General features: G+C 39.2%; 1 protein-coding gene and 1 pseudogene across 1 annotated transcript in view; one reads left to right on the forward strand and one right to left on the reverse strand.

Moving 5' to 3' along the window:
- The window catches only part of Lrp6 (LDL receptor related protein 6), a 123,492-nt gene that overhangs the window by 70,363 nt on the left and 28,391 nt on the right, over positions 1 to 24,738 (forward strand). The window contains exons 8-14 of the mRNA XM_055610892.1: positions 7,463 to 7,679; positions 8,046 to 8,335; positions 9,502 to 9,728; positions 13,025 to 13,209; positions 13,773 to 14,099; positions 22,170 to 22,372; positions 24,050 to 24,261. Of these exons, the coding sequence (XP_055466867.1) occupies positions 7,463 to 7,679; positions 8,046 to 8,335; positions 9,502 to 9,728; positions 13,025 to 13,209; positions 13,773 to 14,099; positions 22,170 to 22,372; positions 24,050 to 24,261 (1,661 nt within the window). The remainder of the gene's footprint in view (positions 1 to 7,462; positions 7,680 to 8,045; positions 8,336 to 9,501; positions 9,729 to 13,024; positions 13,210 to 13,772; positions 14,100 to 22,169; positions 22,373 to 24,049; positions 24,262 to 24,738) is intronic.
- LOC129679614 (40S ribosomal protein S27-like) lies at positions 10,542 to 10,803 on the reverse strand (annotated as a pseudogene).

The raw sequence follows: 24,738 nt of genomic DNA on the forward strand, positions 1-24,738 counted from the left end.
ATACATACATACATACATACATACATACATACATACATACATACATACATACATACATACATACATACATGTATATATACAGATCCATGTCCAGCTTTCAACCCCCTACACATACTTCAGTGTATCTCCTACCTTCATGTCTCTTATTTTTGAAATTCTGCTGAGTCCTCTTAGTGCTGCCTGTTGGGGTGTTGTCTGACCTGTTGGGCTTGCTCTTGTGTAGGTGACCACATTCTGTAGCTTCTTCGTGAGAGAAGGGACAGGGATTGGGGTAGCTGGAAGGAGTGTGTCTGAGAACAGAGTCATCAAAGCTAGCTGCGGTTTTCCAATAACTTGAATTTCTAAAGCTCTTAAGACTTACTTGTGGTTACTGTTTTGCCAGATGTTGCTTTAAAAAAAATAAAACAAACAACCCTCCCCCCTTTCTATATATGTGTGTTTTCCTGGCAGTTCTTCCTCCTGAGACTGTTGTGGGTACTTAGAGCATGTCAGATATAGACCTGCTCTGTTTTGTCAAGGACCTCACTGCCTGCATTTCTGAGATCCAGAAAAAATGGAAGGCTTGACATATTTTTTGCTACTTTAGCTGGTGGAAAGAAATCTAACCAGAGACAGTGTTGGGAGGTTGCTGTTCTTTGCCTCACTTTGTGGGGGATGCTGGTTTTGTGACTGTTGCTATTATTTTGTTTTAGTTTGTTATTGTTGTTACTTGGGAGAAAAAAGTATGATCTGGCAATGAAATAGAGATGTCATGTGAAATAATACATTGTGTTACGTTTTCTAAATATATAAAAAAGTAATTATAGGTGGCAGCTGGCCCCAAGTCATTTAGATGGGAGATTTTTTTTTTTTTTAAACTTGTATTACCAATGTCACAGAAGTGGAACACATTTTGGTAGCCATAATTCTGTATCTAAAATTAGGTAGCTTTAACATTGAGTAGACAGTGACCAGTTAAGTTCTCCTGGCTTATGGCTTTGTTACATCACTCTTCTTAAAGACTTTTAAAGCATTGCTGTATGGTTGCTCTTATTTTAGCAATGCTGTTCTTTCTGCTTCAGTCAGAGCACGTCTGGTGGAATCTCTCAGAAGACATACTAAGTGCATCCTTAACTTTGTGACTTTAACATATGTTAATTCTTTTCTTCTAGAAATACCCTGTCTCTTTGTCAAAATGCTAATTCTTCAAGGTGAATTTCAGCTACTGTTTGCTGAGGGGTTTCCCTGTTCTCTTTAGTCCACAAAAGAGGGTATATGCTTGTGGTTTGACTGTAAATACAGCTCACCTTGACCAGCCTGGTTCTCATTTGCCTTAGCATTCATCGTGTCTTTGGTGACGTTTTGGGTGAATTAGCTGCATTTTATTAATGTTTGATTTAGGAAGAGATGGGTAGAAAAGTCGCAGTAGACCCCACCAAGTTGGCGAAATGCTCATTTTGTTTAGTAATTTATGTCTAACTAGCAAAAGCAAACAGCTGAAGTTAGGAAATAAGAACAAGCCTGCAGCTGAACAGTTATTCACTGGCTGTCAGGACATCATGGGCCTGTATTAATTTTACCTGTAACAGCGTGGTTATTTCAGTTCTTTATTTCCACATATTCTTTTATGTTTATGTTCTTTGTATTTTATAGCATCACATTTTTGTAATTAAATTTATCTGTTTATACTTAGGTATTAAAACATTTCAGAAAAATAAATTTTAACCAGTTGGAAGTAACATTTACTAAATACCTACTGTGTACCTTTGACTCACAGATTGAACATTATTTTAATTACTTTTGGAATAATCAGTGTTAGTGGTTCATTTGCTATCCAGTGAGTGGTAGAGAATGTGAACTCAGTTTAACTATTTCTGTCACTATTATTTACTGATTACTTGAAATTAAAAAAAAATCGGAATTGAGGAAGGGTAACTAATGAATAGATGATGCAGATTTAAAAAAGTCATTTTGAGTCGTGATTTCTGTTAATTTTATTTGTGATTTTCAGTTTCATTCTTAGCCTGTTATCCAGATCCATACCCAATCATCCATTTTAAAAAAATGTGCTATTTTTATTTTATTTGTATGAGTATTTTGCCTGCACGTAAGTTTATAAATCACTTGCATGCCTGGTGCCTGCAGAAGCCATAAGAGGGCACAGGTTCCCAGCAATTGAAGTTACAGAGGGTTGTGAGCTGCCATATTAATGCTGGGGATAGAACCAGGGTCCGTCGGAAGAGCAGCCAGTGCTCTTAACCACAGCCATCTCTCCAGTCCCCAGTCATTCATCTTTTAATTAAAATTTTTATTTCTATTTTGCGTGTTGTTGCTGGTATGTGTGGGTAAACGTGGAGGCCAGAAGTCAACTTCAGGCGTGCTTCTCCCGGTTTTTGAGGCAGGGAGCCTTAGGAGCTCACCAAGTGGGCTGCTGGCTGGCCAGAAAGCCCCTGGAGTCCTCCTGTCTCCACTTTCCCAGTGCTGGGCTGAGTGTGTGCCACCATACAAGCTTTTTGTGCAGTTTCTGGGGAGCAAAGTTAGGTCCTCCTGCTCACGCAGATAAGCACTTTACTGAATGAGCTGTCGCCACAGCCCTGGCCATGCTGTATTGAAGCTGTTCGTCTGTCCAGGTGGTCAGGCAAAACGACAGAGGGTGATAGAGCTCAAAGAAAGAACTTGGTAGATCCTGTAACGTTTTTGAAGTACAACTATAAATTGTGTGTTACAGCATTCGGTATTAGTTATCAGTTTGTACTTTTTAGACCAACAAATTCACTGAATGTAACCAGCAAATAAGTTTAATTTATCAAATGTAGTATAATGTGAGATAATTGACTTAAGATAGCAATAAAGCAGCCAGGTGTGGTGGCACACATCTTTAATCCCAGCACTCAGGGAGGTAGAGATAGGTGAGTTGAACTGTGAGTTCAAGGCCAGCCTGGTCTACAGAGCAAGTCCAGGGCAGCCAAGGCTATACAGACAAACCCTGTTTTGAAAAACAAAACAAAACAAAACAAAAGATAGCAATAATACTAGTCATGAAACCAAACCAGACTTGTTTTAGTATGCCATAATTTTATAAGAACGTTTGATAAGGGAGGCAGAGGCAGGCGGATCTCTTGAGTTCAAGGCCAGCCTGGTCTACAAAATGAGTTCCAGGACAGCCAAGGTTGTTACATAGAGAAACCCTGTCTTTGGTGGGTGGGGGAAGGAAAGGAAAGAAAAAAAGTTTGATAATACAGATTATTTAGTACTCTGTGTAGGATGCCCTGTGATAGGATGGGGTGGGCATCTCTTAATACAGAACATATTTACCTTTGTGTATACATGACTTTTAGATGAGATAATAGTGCATTTTCCTGCAGAGCCGGGTGGAAATACTGCCTTAGAAGCAGAGGGGCCTCTTTTAACTGCTGAGATGGCTCGGCAGTTAAGAGCACTGGCTGCTCCTCTAGAGGACCTGGGTTCAATTCCCAGCATCCATGGGGCAGCTCACAACTGTAACTCCAGTTCCAGAGGATCCATTGTACCAGGCACATACGTGGTACATATATTTGTGCATGTAGACAAAATATCCATACACATTAAATTTTAAAAAAAAATCTTAAAAAAAAAAAAAGAAAGAAAGAAAAGAAAAAAGAAACTACCCAGAAAGCCAGGTGTGCTAACATTTCTATGATTCTAGCATTCTGGAGGCTAAGGCAGGAATCTGGAGGGTTCCAAACCTTTTGGCTATATTAACAGGAGCCTCTGACAAAACATATATGTTAATATCCTAATCAGATCATAGACTGACTAGAACTTACAGATATTCTCTCTCCCTACCGCCCCCCCCCCCCCCCCGGCCTATCTTTCTCTCCTTTCCTTTCTGGGTATGTGTTTGTGTGTACCTGGAAATCAGAGATTGCTGTCAGAGATGTTTTCCTAAATCACTTTTCTACATAAAATTAACAGCAGTAATTTGGTTGAGTCAGTAGGATCTTTGAAATCCATTAATCTTGAAAAATATGCAACCATGGTTTAAAAAAAGTACAAAAGGAACCAGTGAAATAAACAAATGAAAAGCAACCTCATAATACAAAAGAAATAGAATCAGATTTTACTGAGTAAGCTTCGTAGAGTTTCAGTAGGTGTTTAAGAATATTGAAGGTTAAAAAGAAGTGCAAAGAACATAGAAACTTAGGAAAGCAAGATGGGAGTTGGAGGTCATTTTTAGTAGTTACTTCATCTGAGTTACATTTGTAATCTGTTTACAGCAAGTTAAAGGAATTAGTGATAAGAGGAAATGGCTGTGGTCACAGATAATATGCAAATAATATGCCAACAAAATAAGAACAGCAGATTAACAGTGGATGTGCAGAATCATTCCATTTGTGGACACTCCCTGAGATGCTATGTTAAAGCACAAGGGAACTCCTGGAAGTACTGGGAGGAGATTCTTAAAATGTGTGATGGCGCATAGAGTGCTCGCCTGTGTACGTTAAACCCTGGGTTCCAACTTCAGTGCAGGGTGGACTAAGTGTCAAATGGTCCTCTTCTAAAAGACCCAGGTTCGTTCCTCAGCACCCACACAGCAACTTCACGATGGTCTGTAACGCCACCTCCAGGGGATCTGACACTTTTGTCCTCCTTGAGTACCTGCACTGATGTGCACATACCCATATGCAGACACAAACACACAGTTAAAAATAATAAGACTAAATCTTTATAAGATGAGGACAAGTGCAGAGTTTTAAGAAAGCTTCCCCTGCCCAAGACACTTTTTCAGTTTGGATGTCTAGTAAATGAAAAAGTCTTCGTCCCAAAATTGTGAGCAATAAGAGAATAGGGCCAAAAGTACTTTCTATCTCTCTGACTTAAAAGGGGATGGAGAATGTATCAGTTCTCCTGGCCCATGGTGTCCTGCTGTAGCCTTTCCGTGGTTTTAACATTTATGGTTCAAGTAGTAACACTGTGGGAAGGAGCGTGAGAACTTTGTATGAGTGAGTTCTGCCTGTTGGGGGAGTTGGCTTGAGAGCTCTACGCAGGTGAGTTCTAGCAGTTTAGGATTATGGTCAGTGATATTTTAAAAGTGTAGTTAAGCTGTCATCTCAGCACCAGGGTCCTTGAAGCCGGAGAATCTTGAGTTTGGCTGTCTGGGCCCTGTTATGAGATCCTGTCACAGAAAAAGAACACTAAAATAACTAAAATGTGAGCTCAAGCCCTCTGTATATTACAGACTGTGCTTCTAAGAGCCTGAGCAAACTGTGAAAGCTGGAGAGAGAAGAGCAAGGTTTTACAAACACGACAGTAGCTGCCACAGTAATTTTTAATTTTTTCCTTTAATCACAGTTGTAATATTCTTCCTACATGTAACTTCTTTATGCCTTTGTGCCCTCTAGTCCTCTCAAGTAGGTACGTGGTTTTTTTTTTGTTTTATTTTGTTTTGTTTTTTAATGAATAACACACATTTTGTAGTAGGTGAATCTAAGAGTTTAAAAGTAAACACTTTAAGCATTAAGGTTAAAAGAGTATGAATTGTTTTTTTATAAGCTAGGTGTACAAACAACGTAGTTTCTCTTGCTTTGCCTTGTTTGTGATAGAAGCATTCATTTCATCATGTCCCCAGTTTAAAAGCTGCTTACCATTTACTGAACTATTTACTAGGTGCTTGAGTAGTGACTGTAGAAGAAATTTGAGGCTCTTGCAAGAACACACAGAAGAAAATAACTGACTCCTTTTCACTGCTTAGTCTTTTACTGTCATACACTATTTTAATATTTTACCTGAAATAGGAATGTGGCTCTTCAGTTAAAAGCACTTGTTACTCTTGTAGAGAACCAGAGTTTGGTTCCCTCACATTGGGCGGCTGAGAGCTACCAGTAACTCCAATTGCAGAAGATCCTACACCCTCTTCTGGTCTCCATTGACACCTGTATGCATGTGCTTATATATGCATGCTCATATTAACACCCAGACAGACATACATACTAAAAAAATAAAATAATTTAAGAATATTACTTGCACATAAGTTTTATCAAAGAATGACCAATTTAAAATGTGAATATTCAAAAAAGTCTAAGCTTTTTTGTGTTTTCAAATCAGATGTTAACTTCAGTAAGTGTTACATGAAGGACATGGATAGTGTTTAGTTTTTGATCTTCAGAAAACATTTACTGTTATATATGGTTGTCTAATAGTGCCACTGTATCTGATAGAGATACACTACTATAATCTCTCATTTAGAGATACATAAAATATTACTGAAACTTGCGAGTGATAGTACAAGGGTACAGCACTGTTTTATTTGGTCAGTTTCCAAATGCTATGTTTCTTTGATGGAGGTTCAGCAAATGTGAACTTCTAGAGAAGACAGACAAGGTGACACCTGCTGCCCTTCTAGACAGTCACAGTACTGACTGACTTGGGACACTCTTACCTCCTCTGTCTCAGGTATCCTTTGCTTGCTTTTAGGTTGTTATATACTCTGATGATGCCCTTGAACTTTTGCTCTTCCTGCCTCTATTCCCCAAGTGTTAATCTTCTAGGCATATGTACCACTATGTCTTTTTTTTTTTTTCTTCTTCTTCTTCTTTCTTTTTTTCTTGAGAGTCCTAGGGATTGAATTCAGGGCTTCCTGTGTGCTAGACACCCTGGTATATCCTTAGTTCCTTGGAATATTTCTTTCTGAGTTTATGGAATAAAGACTTAATAACTACATATAAGATTATATCTGATGCTTTTTAAGGCACAAGCCTTAAAAAACTGTAACAGTTTTAAACTGTAACATTTAAAACTGTAGCAGTCTTACAGTGTTAAACATTAGAAAGCTTCTCCATCTTTCAAAACAAGGTTAATACAGGTTGTTACAAATACATGGCTGTTCTTGGGTGATTGGGAAGAATGAGTGTAGCCTTGATTCTTGAAATGTGTTTGCACATAGGGAATTGCAGGCTCCAGGTACAGTATTTTTCTAATAAGGACCTCAAAAGAGTGATTTACTGAGACATTTTATCCTTTTGTTAAATTTTTGGTGGTAGTTGTTACTTAAATAACAAAATTAAAAGCATCAACTCTGTTTACAATAGGCATGACTTTGATGGCCTTAGGGAAAAAAAATGCCAGACTCTAAAAGAGGAAATAAAATGTGAACAGAAAAGCTTGTATATACGTTATAATATGAGAAAACCATGTGAACTTAAGTTAATGATAATTTGTTTAATTTTTAGTCATTCAGAAGAAGAGTTTCATGCTAAATCTAAGCTTACCAGAAAACCTTTAGAGGAAGAATAATAAGAAATTAGAGAAAAAGAGGTTAAATAGGAACTTAAGATGAATGTTTTAAATCATTCTTATTAAATAATTTTGTGTTTTGTGACCTGTCTTAGCAGCACTTTTGAAGATTTGGATTTTGATGCAGTAGTTGGTAGGAGTTTCCATTTTACACACATTCAAAGATTAAGTACTGACCCAGTCCTCCTTCTTTTCTGACTTAAACTTGAAGGTCATGAATACTGATGGCACTGGGAGGCGAGTGCTGGTGGAAGACAAAATTCCTCACATATTTGGGTTCACCTTGCTGGGCGACTATGTTTACTGGACAGACTGGCAGAGGCGGAGCATCGAAAGAGTACACAAGCGGAGTGCAGAAAGGGAGGTCATCATAGATCAGCTGCCTGACCTCATGGGACTGAAAGCCACAAGTGTTCACAGAGTCATTGGTGAGGCATCCAGAATTTCTTAGAACTAGAAACCAGGTCTACAAAAGGTGAAGAGAGTCAGCTGCATGTAAAAGTGAATTGTTGGTGTTTAAAGCAGTTTAAAATCATCTTTACTATACCTGCTTAGTATTCTGACTTCACAGTATGAGTAATGCACTTACTTTAAAGCTTACTTTATAAAAATTTGTTCATATATAAATTTGTTCATACTTTCACTGATGGATAGTTCTGATAATGTTTGTTTGTAAAAATAGAGCTGAAGCTAGGTCAGGACCAACACAGTCATGTCTTTAAGAACCAAATGTGTCCTACTTTAAAAGTGAGTATGTGTTGATTTTCTATGCCTTTTGTAACATTTTCTTTTAGGTTCCAATCCCTGTGCTGAGGAAAATGGAGGATGTAGCCATCTTTGCCTCTATAGGCCTCAGGGACTTAGATGCGCCTGTCCCATTGGCTTTGAACTCATCAGTGACATGAAGACCTGCATTGTTCCTGAGGCTTTCCTTCTGTTTTCCCGGAGAGCAGATATCAGACGCATATCTTTGGAAACAAACAATAATAATGTGGCCATCCCTCTCACTGGTGTCAAAGAAGCTTCTGCTTTGGATTTTGATGTCACAGACAACAGAATTTACTGGACTGATATATCACTGAAGGTTAGCAAAGAAGTGTGAAGTGCTAATGCTGGGCTGAAAGCGAAAACTTGAATTCATATACAGCAGCTTATACAAGCTGACTGTAGTAGAAAATACTGATTGTAAATTATGGCTTCCTTGTGCTTTCTTTTTTCTAGAGTTAATATTGAGAAGCTTACTGAGATAGTGAGAGGAAACTTTTGACTGTAAAATCTGGAGGATATTCTAGATTGTAGTTTTATTTCAGATAATGTTTGTATACTTCTAACTTGCAAAGAACATGAGATGTTGGAGCCAGACAGTTAGATTCTAGTGTGTTTAAGAAAATCTACTTAAAAAAAAGAAAAGAAAAAGAAAAAACAATCTACTAGTTGAATGGGGGAGGATAGACGAGCCTCCACCGTCTCTCAGGGCACTGTAGTGATGCGAGTATCTGCAGGTACTCACTACTTGTACCTCCCGTGGCCTAGAACTTGCCGAGTGTAACATCTGTTATTAGCTTTTAATTTTTATGGGGTTTTAAACCGTATGATAATACAGAAGTTGGTTGTTTGTTTTATAAGTTTAGAGGTGGCTGAGGACTGAATTGACACAGTGACCTAGCATACTTTCAGGTGTCTTCAGAAAATTGACTACTAGTAAGCTTATAACATTCTCTTCCCCTCTTACTCACTTGATTACCTTGAAATTTCCAAAGAAAACTCACTGTGAGGAAATGGCTCCATGGGTAAAAATGTGTGCTCTGTAAGCATAATGACCTGAGTTCAAATCCCTAGCACACATGTAAAAAGCTATGCATGTTCCAATGCTGGGGAGCAGAAATAGGTAGATCACAAGATACTTCTAGAGCTCTTCTGGTTCAAAGAGAGACCCTGTCTGAAAGGAATATAGAGAAGAACAGTGGAGGAAGACACCTAGTGTTCTTCTCTCCCCTGTGCCTGTGCATATCCAACATACAAACCACACCATCCAAAAACACAAAAAACTAATCAGCCATTCTATTACCTTACTAGGAAAAATAATCTTGATTCCTAACTACTTCAGAAGTATCCTTCTGATGCTAAAATATAGTTGCATTTATTAAAAATTGCCACTTCTGCATCTTTATACCAACAATAAGATCTAGACTTCTGGATCATGCTTTAACCTTAAGCCATGTGTTTTAGTTGCAAATTTTATTTTTGCAGACTATTAGCAGAGCTTTCATGAATGGCAGTGCACTGGAACATGTGGTAGAGTTTGGCTTAGATTATCCAGAAGGCATGGCAGTAGACTGGCTTGGGAAGAACTTGTATTGGGCAGACACAGGAACAAATCGCATTGAAGTGTCGAAGTTGGATGGACAGCACCGACAGGTTTTGGTATGGAAGGACCTTGACAGTCCCCGAGCTCTGGCATTGGATCCTGCTGAAGGGTAAGTAGCTTTATGTATGTGCTCTTAATAGCTGCATCACACAGTGGTTATGGATCATATCCTTGATCTCTTAATGCTTATAATAACCTGACAACTAAATGATAGGAAAGATTTATTTTAAAACCAGTAATTGCTGGACATAGTGATTCATGCCTGTAGGACCAGCACCTGGCATGCTGAGGCAGAAGCATTGCTGGGAGTTCAAGATCAGTCTCAGCTACACCATGAGTTCCAGGCCAGCTACAGATTGAGAACCTGTCTCAAAAATAAACAGAACCCCCAAAACCAAGGCATTCATATTTATTTTGCTACTTAATAATCATTCGTTCCTTAAATTTACTTTGTCATTATAACATTGAGTGAAGAAAATGAAATAGATTTCATAATAAAATACTTATTGATCAGTATTAATATATTGAATGTTTATCATCTTCCTACATTTGCTTGTTCTTTCTCAAATCTCTAGTAAGACTTTTGAGTTTGGGTATCTTAAAAAAACACAGAAATACTGTAGGAATATGTTTTCATTTTAACCTTAGGTGTGGGGATATGGGGCTGTTTGGCAGAAGCTGACTATGACCTGCCAGGTGCTCTGGCAGGGCTGTGATTTTGCCAGCTACATATAGTTTCTTCAATTGTGTGACATTTGGAATTCTGGAGACTTTTTAGAGGGTGTATATGCTAGGGCCCCGGAGGCATTGTGGGTTGTTGGTTGGTTGGTGTTTGTCACTATTGGTTGTGGTTTTGTTGTTGTTGTTTTTTATTCAAAATGTGTTTATTGGGATGGCTCCCACTCATCCTGAATCAGGTGCATTCAGTGCTGCTTCCTCCTGAAGGAGCATCCTTCTGTCAGCCTTGCTTTTCTGCCAGTAGGCTGACAGAGAACAGTGGAGCAGCCAACACAAAATACTACCGTTTGTGCATGGCTAAAGACCATGGTGATTTTATAGCATCCTGGGCATTTCACATCCATAAAGTAGGAATTGGGGCTCTGCACCAGGCACTTTTTCTTCTATTTCCTCTTCTCCTCTTCTGGAGAGGGATGAAGGAGGTCCTTTGCGAGAGGCATGTTCTTGTAGGCGGTTGTCACTGCCGGAAAGGCTGGTTGTGGTTTGTTAAGTAGTTGTACATAAGAAGAAGAAACAAGAAAAAGAAGAAATTAGATATCCCAATGTCAGAGATCAAACTTGCCAGAGGAACTCAACACTCCTGAGCAGCAGGAAGTTGTCTAACAATAACATTTCCCCCTTTCTAACCTCTGGCTTTATTCAGGGATCTCTTTACTTTCCTTTCTATCCTTTTTTCTCTCTTATGTAGTGTTAGGGGGTTGAAAGGATAGAGGAATGGAAGAAAGAAGCACTTACAAAGTACCAAACACTGGCTACATGGATCCCTCCACTATGTAGATTCCGGACCTTTATCGGAAACCCATCACAACAGTGTTCTATACTGAGACACACTAACGTGGGCTTCCAACTCCCAATCTGGTTTTGATTTCCACAATTCTAATTACCAAATGGTCGAGAAATATTAGATAAAGCATTTAAGAAATGAGCAGATCATAAGTTTTAATTTTTTTTAATTACGCTTTATATTTTTCCCTATTTTTTTATTAGTCGTTAACCTTTTGGGGAGAAATTACACATTAAAATTTATCATAGGTGAGTATAGGGGAAAAAACATTGGTTTATGTAGGATTTGTATATCTGACACTACTATTTTAGTGTCAGGGGGTTACTAGAATATCTCCCCTCCCAGGTAGGGAGGTTGCTGTGAATTTTAGAAAGTACATTCATTTTATCTGTGTGTGTCTGTATGGATATGTATGTTGTTGGTAATCAAACCCAAGGCCTTGCCCCCAAAAGTTGCATTTTAGGATACCCATTAATTTAAAAGTGGGTAGTTGGTACAGTCTTGATTGTAAATTTAGAAAACCATTATAGTCTCACCCGTTCGTTACAGCACACTTTTTCTCAGGGTTAGATGGTCCTTATTACAGGAGTCAGCATGTTTTATGTTAGCACCTGAGACATCGGAAGAAAATAGCTTCTAATGACATTCTTAACTTAAGTTCACTGTTAGATCTTTGTTCATCTAGTGGGAGGCCGCATGAAGGACAGCTTCTCTGTCTACCAGAAGTTGTAGCGGGTTATGGTGATCTTTGCTTTAAGCACAAGTTGCCCATCAGATAAGTTCAGTGCTCAAAACTAGGAACTCTAGTATATGTTGCTGCTGGCAAGTGTGAAATTTCTATCATAGTTGTATTTCTGTGGATTGCCGTGTTGTGCACATGGCTCTCAACTGACAAGAATAAATGCAAACAAAGCTTAGGACACCCCTAGTTTTCAGAGAGCGTATTCGTAGCAAATGAATTGCTACCGGGTGGAGCAGTGGCGGATGGGATGCTGAGTGAATGTCTGTCCCTGAGCATCCATGAGAGCCAGCATATGCAGTCGTTTCCCCAGGCCAAGTGCTAAAGGGGCAGGAGCAGCTAAGCAGCTCAGCTTGGAAGCATTCGGTGAAGAGGAAGGCTCCAGTTCTAGCTAAGCTGTGTAACTGACTGGGAAGCATGGAGTTTTCATACTTCTTTGCTGTTTTGGCCTTCCATATATAAAAAGCTACAAGGAGCACTAAGATTAAAGTGAACTCTCAGAAAAATAATGTGTAAGTAAACAAGTATTTTAAAATGTCGTAAAAATATTAGCACTTGTGTTTACTTGTTCAGCCAGCATACTAGGATGTGCTTATTGGTGTAGTGTGCTCTCGTGAACTGTACAAATATATTTTCTGGCTTTACCTTTGATGTGAGCCTTTCAAAGGCACTGTTTATTTTTACATTGGTGTGCTCTTGCAGCTTGTTTTTGAAGAAAGTTGATTGATTATACAAGTTGGAAGGTAGATCCAATATTTAAAAAATTAAGCTGTTTCCAATCAGAAATGTAGAAAGGTATTTTAGTAAAATGAAGCAGATTCTTAGACAAGATGGTCAATCCTTTTCTTGATACTAGTTTTATAAATGTTAATGCTGCAGTAAAGAAATCATTGGTTTGTTTCCAGTTCTTAAGTCTGAGTGGAACAAATTGATTGGGAAGACCAAGGAGAGCTGCATGACTCACATCTTTATTGGAATGCAAGAAATATAATTAGTTGGAAATGACTAAATACTTGGAAGAATCGTAGCCATGACTTTGTTTTGTCCATTTACTATATATTTTTTCAAGTTTATTCAGTTACTGTGACCCTTTTTCTTTTGAAAATTAAATACAAATTAAATATTTCCATTGTTTTGAACCCAGATTTATGTATTGGACTGAGTGGGGAGGAAAGCCTAAGATTGACAGAGCTGCTATGGATGGAAGTGAACGCACAACATTAGTTCCAAATGTGGGGCGAGCCAACGGCCTAACTATTGATTATGCTAAAAGGCGGCTTTACTGGACAGACCTGGACACTAATTTAATAGAATCTTCAAACATGCTTGGTAAGCTTCATTACTCTTTCATGTAAATGGTGCATTTATGTGAAGTCAGTGGCTGCCACTCCCCATTGTTTAGACATTGTTGCTGTTGCTTCATGTCAGCAACTATTTTAAAATTGCATCTTTTTTATTATCATTAATAGTCACCTAGTTACTTGGATTTATCATGCAGTTTATTAGGCAAAGTTTTATTACTGTTGGCTCTGTGCTGACATTTATGTACTCCTGATGTGTACATGCATTTTACCTCCTTTCTGTGGAAGGGAGAATAGAATACTGAACTGTAAGTTTTCATGTAGAGGAAATAAAAACAAAATCAAAATAGACTGCAGGAGGTTAAAAGAACCTTAGTGATTTATAGAGGGGTTTGAGTTTGAGGCATGGGGTCAGACTACAGAGGACTAATTTCAGAGGACTTATCTGTTTTTAAAATTGATTTTAAATGAATTATTCTATTTTAAATTGCTTACAGATACAGTGTTTCATATATTATCTTTTCCCCCCCAAAGACACTTGTTCCTCACATACTTGTGCCTCTCCCTTGTCTACCGACTCTCCTGAAATAGGACTCAACCGTGAAGTTATAGCAGATGACTTGCCTCATCCTTTTGGCTTAACTCAGTACCAAGATTACATCTACTGGACTGACTGGAGCCGACGCAGCATTGAGCGTGCCAACAAAACCAGTGGCCAAAACCGCACCATCATCCAGGGCCATTTGGATTATGTGATGGACATCCTTGTCTTTCACTCTTCTCGGCAGGCAGGGTGGAATGAATGTGCCTCCAGCAATGGGCACTGTTCCCACCTCTGTTTGGCTGTGCCAGTTGGAGGTTTTGTGTGTGGATGCCCTGCCCACTACTCTCTGAATGCCGACAACAGGACCTGTAGTGGTAAGTTACAGTATCCCCCAGAAGCAGCCAGAATTAGAAAAGAAAGCACCATTTTGAGAATCCTTCAAAAAAACATTTTTTTTTAAAAGAATATAACATTGTATGATAAAGTGGTACGAGTAAAGAGACATGCAGGTTTTTGTCACTCAATTCATGAGAGCAACTTCATTTCATAAAAGAGATGTGTTTTACTTTTGAGCCTAAGTATTTAGTGAAAATGTGTAATGTCAGAGAAACATGTTCATAAATAATATTTATTCATAAAAGAGCAATACACACAGTTGAACACAGAAAATTCTAATATATGTCTTTGAAATACATAAAACAGAACAAACAAGCATTTTAATTGTGCATGAAGCCATAGAGAAAATACATTTGAAGACCTTTAACCCAGGGTGAGGTGGTAGTTGACAGGTAGGGACAGTGCCCACATGTGCAGTCCCTGCCTGATTCCAGATCTTCTTACCAAGTCATGGGTCCAGAATTTGAAATGATGAGAGAGGGAGGGATGTTCCTGTGTCTCAGTCAAAGTTTTGTTGCTGTGAAGAGACACCATGACCACGGCAACTCTTAAAAAGGAAAACATTTAGTTGGGGTCGCTTATAGTTCAGAGGTTTAGTATTCTCATTGTGGCGGGTGGCATGGCAGCATGTGGGAAGACATGGTGCTGGAGATGGAGCTGAGAGTTCTGCATCCAGAGCCACAGGCAGCAGGAAGAGAGAGACACTGAGCCTGGTTTGAGCACTTGAAACCTCAAAGCCCACCCCCCGTATCACAGTTCTCCAACAAGGTCACACCTACTCTAATAAGGCCAGATCTCCTGATAGTATCACTCTCAAATATGCAAGTCTATGAGCCTGTGGGGGCTATTCCTATTCAAACCACCATACCCTTTAGTGGTTTGTTTTGTTTGTTTGTTTTGTTTTGTTTTGTTTTTAAAGTTGACAAAAATTTCACATTGAGCATGAACACAGTGCTAACAACAAAGCATGTTACAACACTGTTGGCTTTGGAAAACTTGGTATATGACTTAAGCATACATGGAGGTCCATGTTTTGATGATTAGATAAGAAAATTAGTGAACACCTTGAGACTGTCAGTTTGGAAGAAAGTAACTCTTTAGTGTAAGGTTTTTAGATACAATTACTGAAGTATGTTCTTATCTGAAAAAATGTATCTGAAATCATATAGGGAAGAATGTAATCTTTTCTCAAATAAGCCTCAATTATGGACAAAGAACATATATTATAATTAAGAGATTATACTTTAGAGATTTCCACACATTGGTTTTTTTCTTTATGCAAACAGTTTTTAACACTTAATCTTTTTCATTTAAAAAGGTGAATAACAACTATAGAGTTGCTATAAGAAATAAGATGCATTAAGTCAGTGGGTGAAAAGTGATAGGGTTCTGGGGAGAACTTGTACTGCAATATGGTGGTGTTGGAGAAATGCGCGTGGACTCTGGGTGTGCTTTGAGTTAGAGAATAGATGTTAGAAGTGAGCTTAGTGTAGAGAAGTAGAGAGATGCAGCAAAGCAAAGATGGTTTCCAAGTTGGGTGTCAGAATCAGTGCACTAGCAGATGGAAGTGGTAAGCTGAAGGCATTCATTTCAGGGATACAAGTGTTTATGTGAGACTGCCGACAGGGAAAGCACTGGGCCGAGCTGGCTTGTTCTATGAAGGACCAGAAAGCAAAGTTTAGGCATGTGGGTGTGGAGGGTCTCTCACACCTGCTCAGGTCTGCCCAGCTCTGTCTACTGCAGCATGAAAGCAGCCACAGAGAGTATTACAGAGGGGGGCAGCAGACCAGGTTTGGTTGATGGGCCATAGTTTATAATTTTTTATGGAGAGTACATAAGGTACCTGACAGCTAAAATAACTGGTTCAGGAGGACAAGTTTGCAGAGAACTGGCATACTCAGAGATGTAATAAAAGCAGAGAGCATTGAGGTACCAAAGAGAAGAGATAAGAGTTGTTGAAGGCTGCTGAGAGGTTAGGTGACGTCTTAAAAATGGTATCCATTCTTTAGATAGTTCTGTCCATTTGATCATGAAGGCAGTAATCTCAGGGAAGTGATAGTGAAAGACAGATTGGAGTAGACTGGAGGAATGCATTGGGGAAAGAAAAGGGAGCAGTGACATACACGAGCGTCTCTTTCAAGAACTTCGCCTTTTGGGTGGAAGGAGAAAATGGAGTGGGAACTGTTAAGAGAATGGAGACATACAGAACACGGCAGGACTTTCTTGAGGTTGTTGGGCATGTAGCTACATATCCCTAGTGGTTGGTTGGTGACTGAACAGCATGGCGAGTCAGTGCCGACTGCTCCTACTGTCTGTTGGTTACTGTCTGATAATAGTCAGCAGTGCTTCACGGCTTCTTGTGTGTTCTTACGAGTACTAGTTAATACTTGCATGGAGTTGTTTTAGATTCCGTATGTATAAGTTCTTGCTTTCAAAAGTGTTCCAACATTGTTTAATTTGCATCTTGACTGATTTTAAATGCTGAGTCAGACCAGCTTGTCCCTGGGCTCAGATGTGACTGTGCTCTGTATCTCATGAGGAATAAAAACCCTGGCTCTTACAGGGTCTTTAAGGTCCAGCATTAGCAATTACCCTCACTTCCTAACTGCATCTTTATCCCAAATACCCCAGTTGCCTTTTCTAACCATACTTTGTACTGTTCTTTAATTTACCTTCTCTGTAACAGGCACATTGGGCTCATTACTGGTTTCAAATATGCAAATCAATCTCATTTCAGGACTGTTGAGCTACTTATTTCATTTGCTTGGAATGTTCTTGCAAAACATTGCATGGCTATTCCTCGTGTTTAAGTCTTTGCTTAATTGTGACCTCCATAGCAGCTCTGCACCACTGATTATGGAAAACCTTCCACCTGTGTCATTCCCAGGGTCCCACTGCTTCCTTTCCAGCAGCACTTAGAACTCTTGGTTGTGTATATTCCACAGAGCAGCAGCTTTCTTCCTGTTTTCTTCATTAATGTATCTAGTGCCTTGACTAGCACTTCTGGTATGTGGTAGGTGCTCAAGAATTACTGTTAAATAAAGGAGTAAAACATAGGGCAGTTCTGGAAGAATGTGTAGCCTTTCACTTAATAGCTTTTGTGATCTTGAGTGGCAGTTTCCTTGCCTGTAAAATGATAAAATAGGGATTAAATGGCATTCCTTGTGACGTATGACATGTTGATATTATAAGGATTAAATGGCACTGTGTGATGTGTTGATAATATAGGTATTAAATGACATCCTGAATGATGTGTGACATGTTGATAATGTAGGGATTAAATGTCATCCTATATGATTTTGATGTATTGGAGTTTTTCAATAAATAACCTATTTCTTTTTTTTACCTCTAATTTTATTCTGTTACTTACAAAATCAAGGCTACAGGGCTGTCTTTGTTGTCATTCAGAGTGCTTATTTCTTTGCATTTTTTTTTCATTCTTTCATTCAGTATTTATTAAACACTTACTACATGCTAGGCCTTATAACCAGTTGAAAATACTAACAATGAATGGAATAGAAAGAGATGCTGGCCTTTACTGACTTTACATTTTGCTGGAACTGTTAAGATGAACAGTATGAGGGCCATATGATGATAAGTGTTATATAGAAATATTAAGAGGAAGAAAATGTGGCAGAGATTGCAGTGTTAATAGGGTTGTCAGAAAAGTCGGGTGACATTTATGTTAGGACTTGAAGGAGATGAGGAAATGAGCTATGAGGATGTTCACATCTGGCTTGATAGATTGCCTAGGAGGTTAATAGTGTTAGACAAGTAAGACATTGAGGGATGAAACAAGAAGCCAGGTTTTGCAACCCCAAGTGGCCTTGGGTACCTTGTGTAAATTGGGAAATGATGTTTCCTATGGACAGATTGAGTCCCCCCGGTGCATAGCTTGGCTCATAAAGTGAAGGTTGCATAGCTATCCCTACTGTCCCTACTCATTGCTTTTGATCCCATGAATGACACAGTCATATGTGGTAGACTTGGCCATGAAGATCCTTCTGTTCTTACCAAGAACAACACCTTCCTTTAACTTATAGGTGAACACTGGTGCTATCAGAAAACAGCTGAAAATGCCTCTGGTTATACCTCCAGCTTCTGCACGTTGGCTAAGAGAACCCAGTGACTTTATTTTATCTCGAGACAGGGTCTACTCTTGCCTAGACTTAAGGCTCATCATGTAGCTGAGAGCTGATTCTGAACTTCTCCTGATCCTATCAGCTTCTCAAAGCTTGCTGAGATCATAGGAATGTGCCACTGTGCTTAGGTTTCTTTTAAAAAGATCTTTCTATAGGAGATATGAGAATGTCGCTGAGGATTAGAGGATAGATTTGGACTTTTAAAATGGCATGTGTTGTATTCCTTTAAGCATGGACTGTAAGAAATTTTCAGCTTCCTCTGAGAAATATTATAATTATTTTTAATTAAAATTTTAATTACACCTTAATTTTTTTGTGTGTGCATATGCACATACTTCATGCTTATTCCATGGCATACGTATGGAGGTCAGAGGGTAGCTTGAAGGAGTTGGCTTGGTTTGCCTTTTACCATGTAGGTCCTGGAGATGGAACTTGGACCCCCAAGCCCAGTGGCAAGTGCCCTTACCTTGCTGAGCTACCCTGCAGGCCCCACTAATACCCTTGAGTAGATAGCTCTCATTTTTCTTCACAAGCATCTATTTAGAGGCAGATTTGGCTTTGTTTTGTTTATTTTGAGATAGAGGTCACACTATAACCCAGCAGGCATATACCACCTGGCCTCTGGCTTTATCACACTGCACATTTCTAGACTAAGGTCTGTACTGACTGTGGAATCTTGTGTGCCAGTTAAATCTGGCTTCCAAGAGAATACTCAGCAAAACTCATTAGGAAGCAGTCAAATATTTGGTTGTTTCTTAAACAGGAAAAAATAAGAACTGAAATTCTGAAGTCTTTCTTCTAAGTCTCATTGAGTTTTAATACAAGATTTCACCTTACGCCCATCAGAATGGCAAAGATCAAAAACTCAAGTGACAGTACATGATGGAGAGGTTGTGGAGAAAGGGGAACCCTCCTCCGTTGCTGGTCGGAATGTAAACTTGTACAACCACTCTGGAAATCAATCTGGTGCTTTCTCGGACAATTAGGGATAGTGCTTCCTCAAGATCTAGCTATTCCACTCCTAGGCATATTTCCAAAATAGACTCACGTATACAACAAATGGTGCTTAAGAAAGTAGTATTGCCAAAAAGTAGTTGTTTTTTTGTGGGGAGACCACTTTGCAGCTATTCCATGTACAGTGTGTATTTGGAGCTGAACTCTACTAAAATTACTCAAAGTTGTTAGGTCAGTGTGTGATGGAGATTTCTTGTAGACTGGCTATTTCCTGAATTGTCTAAGCTGGGGCAGACTTATACCTAATGAAGATCTTACACAGAAATGCAGTATTGCAAGTGTCAGCTTTCTTGGTCACTGCCAGTGAGTTCCTTTGTGCGCATTTGAATGTGAATGTGAAGTAGCCCCAAACCACAAGTAAGAGCTCTGAAGATCAGGGGGGGTCAGGCAAGGAGTTCTGGTGTGGCCTCCTGTGTTTACAGGTTTGAGAATAACATGTTTCTGCCTGGTTCAAATAGTGGCTGAGCACCAGGAAAAAAAGTACCATTATCAAATTTATGTATATAAACTATAGCAACCTCCCCCAACCCTTGCCATAATTTTCTGTGGTTTCAATTACCTGTAGTCGGCCTCCATCTGGAAATAATACATGGAAAATTCCAGAAATAATTCATAAGTTTTAAATTGTATGTGGTCCAGAGTAGCACAGTACAATCTATTTTAGGCCTATCCAGGACATGAATCGTTTCTTTGTCTAGCACTTTGAGTCCATATATGCTACCCTCCTATTGGTCCCTTAGTAGCCATCTCTGATGTCAGAGCAGCACTGGTACTCAGGTGATGTTAATTCTCTTTAGTAGTTTCCCCAAAGCAAATAGTGGCAATTATATTATAGTATATCATTGTAATATATATTGCTATGTTTGCCTGAATGTAAGCATGTCCATCACAGGTGTGTCTGGTGCTCAGAAAGGGGCATTGGATCCCCTGGAACTGGAGATACAGAAGGCTGTGAGCCGCCATGTGGGTGTGCTGGGGATCGAACCCAGTACTGCAGCAAGAGCTCTGAACCAGTGAGCTATCTCTCCAGCCCCTTAAATTTTATAATAGATGTATATGTGCAAGGAAAAATATACCAAATAAAAGAATTGGTTCTGACAAACTATCTTTTTCAGTAAGCGGGGGGTGGAGGGGACTTAATTAGGATTAAAAATACTTTTAAGTTTTTCCTGTTGTTGAAACACTCTCAAATGCCATTTGTTTGGTTGTTTTTGTTTGTTTTGAAGATAGGTTCTTGACATATAACACAGGCTGATCATAAATTCACTTTGCAACCTCATGTCTCTACTTCTCAGATGTTCTGAAGATGACTACAGAATAAAGAGAGGCCCAGTCCCTGTGATACGGAAGTGTTGTCTTGGATACACTTTCTCATTTAATGAATTAGGGCATCATCTAACCATTGAAACATTTTAGTGAAGATATAATACTCACTGTTGTTCTGTGTTTTGTGGGTTTTTAAAAGCTTTCTTTATTTTTTGTGCATGAATGTTTGCCTATGTGTATGTATGTGTGCCATGTACATGCCTCATGCTCATAGAGCCTTCAAAAGAATGTCAGGGCACTGGAGGGATGGCTCAGTCATTAAAGGCTAGGCTCACAACCAAAAATAGAAGAATGTTAGGTCCCCTGCGATGGGGGTTACAGGCACTTGTGATCTGCCATGTTAGTGCTGGGAACTGAGCTCACATCCTCAACAGCAGCAGCAGGCACTCTTAAACACGAAGTCATTTTCTGGCCCCTGTTTTTTTTTTTTTTTTTTTTTTTTTTTCTTCCTTGGGTTTTAGGCAGTCTCACACTATGCCAGCCTCACATTTGCAGTGACTCTTCTGCCTTAGTTCCTAGAGTACTGGGATGAGAGGCATTGAGCCACAACACCTGACCTTAATGCCTGTTTTCACAATTATAGATGATAACTGTTAAAGGGATAATTTTTTTCATCTGCACACTTGAACACAGGGCCTTGTGCAGCCTAAGAAAGCCCTCTCTCACTGAGCTACATCCTAACATCTATTTATTGTCTTTTTTGATCATCTTTATTTCCTTCCTCTCCCTGCAAAGGAAATGAAATCTATAACTTTTTATTTCTTTAGCAAATGTTTCATTGAAAATAAGATCTCTGGTTTTTTTGCAAGACAGAAAACCAGGCTAGATGATTAAAACTTAATGGCCAGGGAGATCTAGGTACAAAATATTAAGTTATTTCTATAACTAACCATTTTAATAACTAAAAATGAGATACACAAACCATTTATAGGTTTCATCCCTTTTCTGTAACATTTACATCTACATTTCAGGGAAATATAAGCCATTTCCCTGCTAACATCCTTGTCATCTAAGCAGATGCAACTGAACATTGAATTTTTTATCAAATGCAAAGCTCTACAAAATGAAAGACACATCATCATTCACATGGAGCCGAAGGTCCAGGGATAGCCATGTAACTGAAAGGTGGTTAAGTGAAGGCGAACTGGAAGGAATAATAAGTAAGAGACAGTGAGCGCTGGGAACCCAGAAGTGGAGGAATCACACAGGCCTGGGTGCGGAGGAGGTCAGGGAGAAATGACCCTGGAAGGGGGGGAAGGACTTAGAACTACACCAGTGACAGAGCTCTGGGCAGGAAAACCAGAAAAAGCAGCAAAAAAAAAAAAAAAAAAAGCAGGGCTGAGTGGATGGGAAACAATTTACAAGTGGCTTGATAACCAGAGTGCTGATTATTTTCACCCTGAGGGAAGTTTCTAGAGGGTTCTAGATGGTTCATGCCAACAGGTTCTCCCCTCAGCCTTAATATGTCCTTCTGTTGGAGTTATATGTAATAGCCTTCCCAAACCTTAGGGTGACGTAGACCTGAGTCAATCACTGTGTTTCAGATTTGCTCTTTTCTTTTTTAAGCGCCTACCACTTTCCTGCTCTTCAGTCAGAAGAGTGCCATCAACCGCATGGTGATTGATGAACAACAGAGTCCTGACATCATCCTTCCTATCCACAGCCTTCGGAACGTCCGGGCCATTGACTATGACCCTTTGGACAAGCAGCTCTACTGGATCGACTCTCGACAGAACATGATCCGAAAGGCACAAGAAGATGGTGGCCAGGTAACTCAGGCTTAATCCAGAGGCCATTGCTGACTAGAATTGGTCTAAACCATTCACATGGCTTCATCTTCCTACAGGAAAGACAGAAATACAGGGCTTGTACTTTTTTTTTTTTTTAAAACTTCTCAAAGTAACTCTAAGTACATTATTATTTGATGGTGGCATTGGTTGGAAATTTTATTAAGGAAAAGAGGTCATTAGTGACTTATTAGTGACTTTTCTACCACTGGTCACATCCATTCATACCGTCTTTTCATTATCCTGTTGTATGCAGTAGTACAGGTTTTTAAATCAAATAGGTCTTAGTTCTGATCCCAGCTCTGTCACTCATTAGAAATCTTAGGAACTTTTTTGGTTGAACAGAATACAAGGCATAAAGCCTCTACCTGTTAATGGTAGGGATTTTATGGCTAATAATGACATCACTAATTACCTTTTATTTAAAAGACTCATTGAGTAAGAAACAATAAATTAGATGAGGGAGGGGCTACAGTCGAATGTAAAGTGAATAAATTGTAAAAAAATAAAAATTGAAAAGAAAATATAAAAAAAGAAACAGGATAATCTTAGTAAAATTAAAAATATCAACAATGTGATTCAATATTTTTTTTAGTAACTATTGGGGGACTTGCAGGATGAGAATAGGCGTATTATCAGTCTCATCTATGCCTATGTGCCAGCCATGGATTTCAATATTATTTATATTTTCTTTCTTTTTGGGGTCAGTCAGTGTAATCTTAGGATTATAATAGCTATTGATTGTCTTCCTTATGGCAAAGATGTTAAATTGCATTATTTAATGATAAAATGTAGGGAAATTAGATTACTCAGTTTTGCCATGTCTTACCTTACAGTAAAGAACAAGGAGGGTGGCATATATAGGAGTGCCAAGGGGTCATTTAACAAGGGGGCCATACTTTGTACATACTTTGTACTATGTAGGCCAGTACAAATGGCCAATGGTAGACAGAAATTATACAGCCAAAGACATGACAGATAAATAAGATTTTTAAAGGCTGTGCTAACTCAGAATCCTAGTAAATGAAATAAAATAAAATTTATTTGGACAGAATAGATAGACAAATCTGCTTTTGGTTGACTTTGGAAGAAAAATATTACATTAATAAATATTATTGTTATTATTAATTTTGTAGCCAGGCATCTTGGTATATGCAGAAAGCTAAAAGAGCTGAAGCTCACAAGTTGCAGACCAGTGTGGGTGGGTGGGGTGGGGAGTGTTTGCAGGGTCAGAAGGATATTGAGTAGCATTCCTGGTCTTCACCCAGTAGTTGCCAGTAGTGTTCCCACATCTTGATACCGAAATATTTGTGGATGTCCCCAGTGCCTGTGGGAGCAACATCAGCCTCAGTTGAGAACCTCTGCTCTGGATGTATTTCCAGATCGTGGTTAGAGCCACAGTTGTTTACAGTTACGGGCCATCGAGGCATTGCCACATTCCTGGACTATCTATGTTGTCCACCCTCTTCTGCTCCAGGTTAAAGCAGCTATGGGATATTTGAAATGCATGTTAATAAGCAAGAAAAACCCTTTCTTTAAGAAATGTCCCTGAAGACTGGATACCCCTTGCGGTGTGGCCACACAAATTATGAATTGTGCTCATTGTCTTGTGGTTGTCTGGTGTAGAATCTAACCTGTGTGTTTCTTTCCTTTCTTTAGGGTTTTACCGTAGTTGTAAGCTCAGTTCCAAATCAGAACCTTGAAATACAGCCCTATGACCTCAGCATTGATATCTATAGCCGTTACATCTACTGGACCTGTGAAGCCACCAATGTCATTGATGTGACAAGATTAGATGGACGATCAATTGGAGTGGTTCTAAAAGGCGAGCAAGACAGGCCTCGAGCCATTGTGGTAAACCCTGAGAAAGGGTATGTTACAACAGCTACAGTCTAAGACCTTTGCCTCTGAGGCCATCTTCACGCTTTTACCTTTCAGTGTTCTTCACCAGCAAACAACTCCACTCAGTGTTTCCTGTCCACTCAGTCCTGTTTTTTTTCTTACTGCTTTTTCTGGTTTTCCTGCCCAGAGCTCTGTCACTGGTGTAGTTCTAAGTCCTTCCCACCCTTCCAGGGTCATTTCTCCCTGACCTCCTCCGCTCCCAGGCCTGTGTGATTCCTCCACTTCTGGGTTCCCAGCGCTCACTGTCTCTTACTTATTATTCCTTCCAGTTCGCCTTCACTTAACCACCTTTCAGTTACATGGCTATCCCTGGACCTTCGGCTCCATGTGAATGATGATGTGTCTTTCATTTTGTAGAGCTTTGCATTTGATAAAAAATTCAATGTTCAGTTGCATCTGCTTAGATGACAAGGATGTTAGCAGGGAAATGGCTTATATTTCCCTGA

The sequence above is a fragment of the Psammomys obesus genome, unplaced genomic scaffold, assembly GCF_907164565.1.
Source record: "Psammomys obesus unplaced genomic scaffold, mPsaObe1.curated_primary_1811, whole genome shotgun sequence".
NCBI lineage: Eukaryota > Metazoa > Chordata > Mammalia > Rodentia > Muridae > Psammomys > Psammomys obesus.